Raw genomic sequence first — 4,626 nt, forward strand, 5'->3', positions numbered from 1 at the left:
GTTGTTTCCCTTCTTGTATTCAGACAGCATTACATGCCGAATGTGTGTCTCGTCGTATGCCATCACGTTGGGGGGTGTTTAATGAAAGTGTTCCAAAACGAAATATTAATTTCTTGACGACCTAATATTTGTATATATATATATATATATTTGGGATGAGTGTACCTGCTATAATGTATAGCTCTTTCGGATTTCAAGCGTTCTGTTTGAGAAGCTTTGCCTTTTTATATTTCAACGTTTCATTTAATTATTTAAAAGCCTTACTTCTTTTTGTGATATTATTTTCTGTGTTGATTAAGAATCGATTTATTTCTCGAATATTCTTATGAATGCAAATATGACTCTTGTAACAGTTACTGTTTGCTTTCTATGTAAGAAGTCGATGATATGTATTTCATCCATAGGATTGTACGAAACAAAGCAGCTCAAAAAGCAAGGTATTTCATGAGTTCACCTAACTTCAACTGTGGAAGCCCACAACAACAGGAATCTGTTAATGTCACCTCTGTCATTACGCATGCGCCGCCTACAACCCACGACGGAGCACAATCTCTGTTACGACCTTCTTACTCCATTAACGGAATATTGGGAATTCCTAATTCTGATACAAACGCAAATTTAAATAAAAGAAAAAGAGATGACGGAACTGATGCAGGTTAGTCGACCTAATATTCGGACATTTATTATTTGTATATTTTTTATCATAAACTACAAATCGTGACACAAAGATTATAAAATCTAGAGAACAAGTGAGAATTAATAATTTAACTTTTATCATAGCGAAGTTATTTGGTGATAAAGAATATACGTTCAGATTACCGGGAGGTAGGATGAAATCGATTTCAAAGTACCCCTGGGGGGTAGCTTGAAGGTGATTTCAACATACCCCCTACGATTTCAGCTTACCCCCTCAAAACATTTATTTATTTATGTTTATTTAGATACTTATTTCATACATAAACACAAATAAACTGACAACAACAACAACAAATAATAATAATATTTTTGTGACATTGAGACTAGTTTTCAATCTTGTATGTTTTATGTGTTTTATTCAATAAACGTATCATGAGTTGTAAGCGTAAGAATTTATCATTTTAGCTAAATCAGCGATGGGGGTAATCTGAACAGTGCAGGGGTAATATGAAATCAGGTTCAGGCTACCCCCGGGGGTAATATGAAATCGATTTCAGATTACTGGGAAGTAACTTATATATATATATATATTCGCTTAACGTTAATTCCTGAGATAAGTGTTAACAACCTTAGGTTTTGATTCATTTCAGTAAAGTAATGTCCTCACGCAAAGTGTTTAAAAAGTGGCAGAAAAAAATAATCATTCAACGTTTATATAACTTTTGTTATCACAAAGTACATATGAACAATTTGTTTAGTTGTTGTTAAGCCCAAAACTACACAATGGGTTATTTGTGTTGTGCTCACCGAGGATACCGAAACCTGATTTTAGAGTTATAGATCTTTCAGACTTATCACCAAGCCACCAGTGTAAAGACTTCAATCTATCCCCCCCCTCCAAATTAATTAGTTTTTATCTTTTTTCAAAATGTCTCTTTTCGCGCGAACTTTCAGTATTATCCGCCTGTTTTCGAAACAAGAGTAAAGATTGCTTGGATTTTATAATGTATATAAATACATTAATACTGTCATATGTATACGTATATACTTTTATTTTAGCAGATTTAGTATAATTCGACTTACGTTTTAAAACATGAACTGAACACCTAATAAATGTTACAATATTGCAAACCGTGGCCATTCATAATTAGCCAGTAGTTTATGAGCAGGTAAGTCCTGATATTGCAGCAAAAGAAAAAGAAATCTAAAGAACTTTAAAATCTCCATTATTAAAATATAAGTGGATCACTAAAAAGTGATTATCAAAGAACCAAAATGACCAAAACACTTGACGTCTTTCAAACTGTAATATCTTATTCTTCAGGGGACGAAATCGAGATAGTGTTGAAGACAATGTTTTGTCTGGCATGGTCTGGTGGTTAGGACGCTCGACTCACATTCTGAAAACGATTATAAAGATCAACATACGAGTACTAAAGATTGTATTTTGTCCGGTGGCCATGCTTTACGTGCTCTTCCTTCGTCTTAGCAATGGTCCTGCAACGATGTCACGATGAGATCAAACTTCTTTAGAGAAAAGACATGTCAATGTTCTCCAATACTCAAAGGCCAAAATAGTTCATTTGGAAGTATTAGAGAAGTTGATAAGAATATGGTAGAATGGAATTATTGTAATTCCAGTTTCTTTGGTTATCTTTCTTTTAAAAAGCCGTTGAATTTGTGGCTAGAAGATCGTGTGTGAACTTTGGTTTGTGATCCATTGTCAGACCCAGTTCCACGTTTGTTATATTTTCAGTAGTAACAGGGAATGTGTCTAGTTTCATTGCGATAGCTTTTTGAGGTAAAAGGGATCTCTCGTAAGCATAGCCTTTAACTTGCAGATAAACGACGTTGGTCCTGATTGGCTTACTACTTTTTTTACTACCATGGAGAATATTAAGTCCCTTTTCTTTTAAGGGCTCTGTGTTTTGACTCTACACCACTCCAGGGTCTCACAGTGTGAATGTTTTTCTTTGAAAAGAGTGGTAACTTACCTTTCAGCCTTGTACCAAGTTTTGGAAGAATTTTGCAGAGCAGATCAATGAGGTTTACTTTTATATTTAGGATGAATAACTGTCTTGTACCGAACCTCATGATAAATGTAAGCCGCCATAATTTCACACGAATATGTTATGGTAACAAAGCCGTCTCATCATCAACGAATTCATATTTCTGTAGCCAGGTTCTATTAAATCAGTGGTTCTCAATCTTTTGGATTGTGCGGATTCCTTCAACGTATCCGTAAACCTCCCAGACATCTACTTAATTATCTCCTGACAAAAGGACCTTGATTTTAATTGTTTTAAAGAATTTTTTTTTTACTTTTCAGTTTTTAATACACATATCAGAAACATCACAATCGCTTGTTCTGACTCAAGACGTTAACAGTTTGCCTCGCAAAACTGAATGGAATAAACAGTCTCTGCATGTGACAGTTTTAACTCAGTGTACCTCTGGTGAAAACTCTAGAAACTACATAATGTTATTTTAAATTATACGTAAAATTACTGTGTTCTCAAGGGGCCCATCCAAAGCTCCTGGTTGAATACCCGTATTCTCGCTTTAAGAAGGCTGACTTTGTGTGCATGGGTTCATATATTTTTCGTACTATACAACACAAGCTACACTGTTGTAGTAACTGTCGTTTACTACAGAAAAACAATACCAACTGTACAGTGAAGAGGACTTACGAGTGCAGCATACATTACCATTATATGAAATATAAGGAAACCTAAAATACTAATTCTCGAGTTATCAACATGTTAATAAACAGGACTACAAGTTTCATTCATTAGACTATTTTGATCTTTATCTCAAGTTAAAAAACCATAAAACTATTTTCAAAAATCTTTGTACCAATTTGTGCTTCTTTCATGTCCAGTTACAGTTCAAGCAGAGGACGTTGTTTTACGTCAAACATACTATAAAGAATTACCTGGCCTAAAGTTGCCTAAATCGCATTAAAAAGTAACACCTAACAGCGGAGCGCTAATAAACACGTAGGATTTGGGGAAAATATTTATTTAGAGGAGGTTGCCAATAATCCTTGCGAGAGTTTATTCAATATTTTATCTCCAGTATTAACAAGAGTTAGCATTCTAACATAAAGATTACGACAAGTTTTTCCACTGTAATATATGGGGTATTCCAAGACTCACATCAAAGCCTTTTCGTAACTGAATGCGTCCAATTTCAATGAATCCGTTAGATTAACATTACTAATTAACTCAGCAACATTGTGACATTTGGGTGACAGTTTCACGTGTACTGTGCTGTGTCTATTTCTATATAATATACGATAATAATCTTCTTTTAAATTACTTTTTTTTTGGTGGATTTGGAAATACAAATTTCCTAATTACTATTAAAAAGCATGCGGCGAAGTATCCTTTATGTTATTTATTCTACTATATTGCCTGCAGTAGGAGTCAGTCAAAAGTGTGTTATCGTAAAACGGCTGTTAAACCATTATAACCTAGCATATAAAGGGCAATGATAATATCTGGACGGGAAGTTAATTAAAACATATTAATTTTTTCAGTTTCTGTCAGATATATAGTCAATCAATTTATTTTGACCGCAATTCTCGTGCCAAATTAAGAAAAAGAAACTAATCACTTAATATCTAAACAGAAAACTCAATTTAAAAGTGTTTATAAAGGTACTCTATTCGCAGAGGGTATAGGCATTAATCGACAAGATATCGTATTTCATATGTTTAAAATGTATGTAAGACTGTTAAGAGAATCCTCATAAACTCTCGCAAACATCTAGTTTCTGTGTAAATCTGGTATGTTATAGCAACAAAATGATTTTGTCCGAAGGAAGTATGACTTCGTTTGCAATTAAACTAATTTATGACAGAACAAATAGTTTTTGTTGTCAAAAAATCCTCCATTAACTGACAATGATTGAACCAAAAAAAATTAACATGTTATATATATATATATATATGGGTTGTGCTAAATACACAAAACTTCAAGTCTTTTA

General features: G+C 33.5%; 1 protein-coding gene across 1 annotated transcript in view; it reads left to right on the top strand.

The window, feature by feature from the left end:
- Window positions 1–4,626, top strand: part of LOC106470749 (paired box protein Pax-5-like) — a 45,026-nt gene that overhangs the window by 36,022 nt on the left and 4,378 nt on the right. The window contains exon 4 of the mRNA XM_022400287.1: window positions 405–655. Coding sequence (XP_022255995.1) covers window positions 405–655 — 251 coding nt within the window. The remainder of the gene's footprint in view (window positions 1–404; window positions 656–4,626) is intronic.

The sequence above is a fragment of the Limulus polyphemus genome, unplaced genomic scaffold (genome assembly GCF_000517525.1).
Source record: "Limulus polyphemus unplaced genomic scaffold, Limulus_polyphemus-2.1.2 Scaffold107, whole genome shotgun sequence".
Classification (NCBI taxonomy): Eukaryota; Metazoa; Arthropoda; class Merostomata; order Xiphosura; family Limulidae; genus Limulus; species Limulus polyphemus.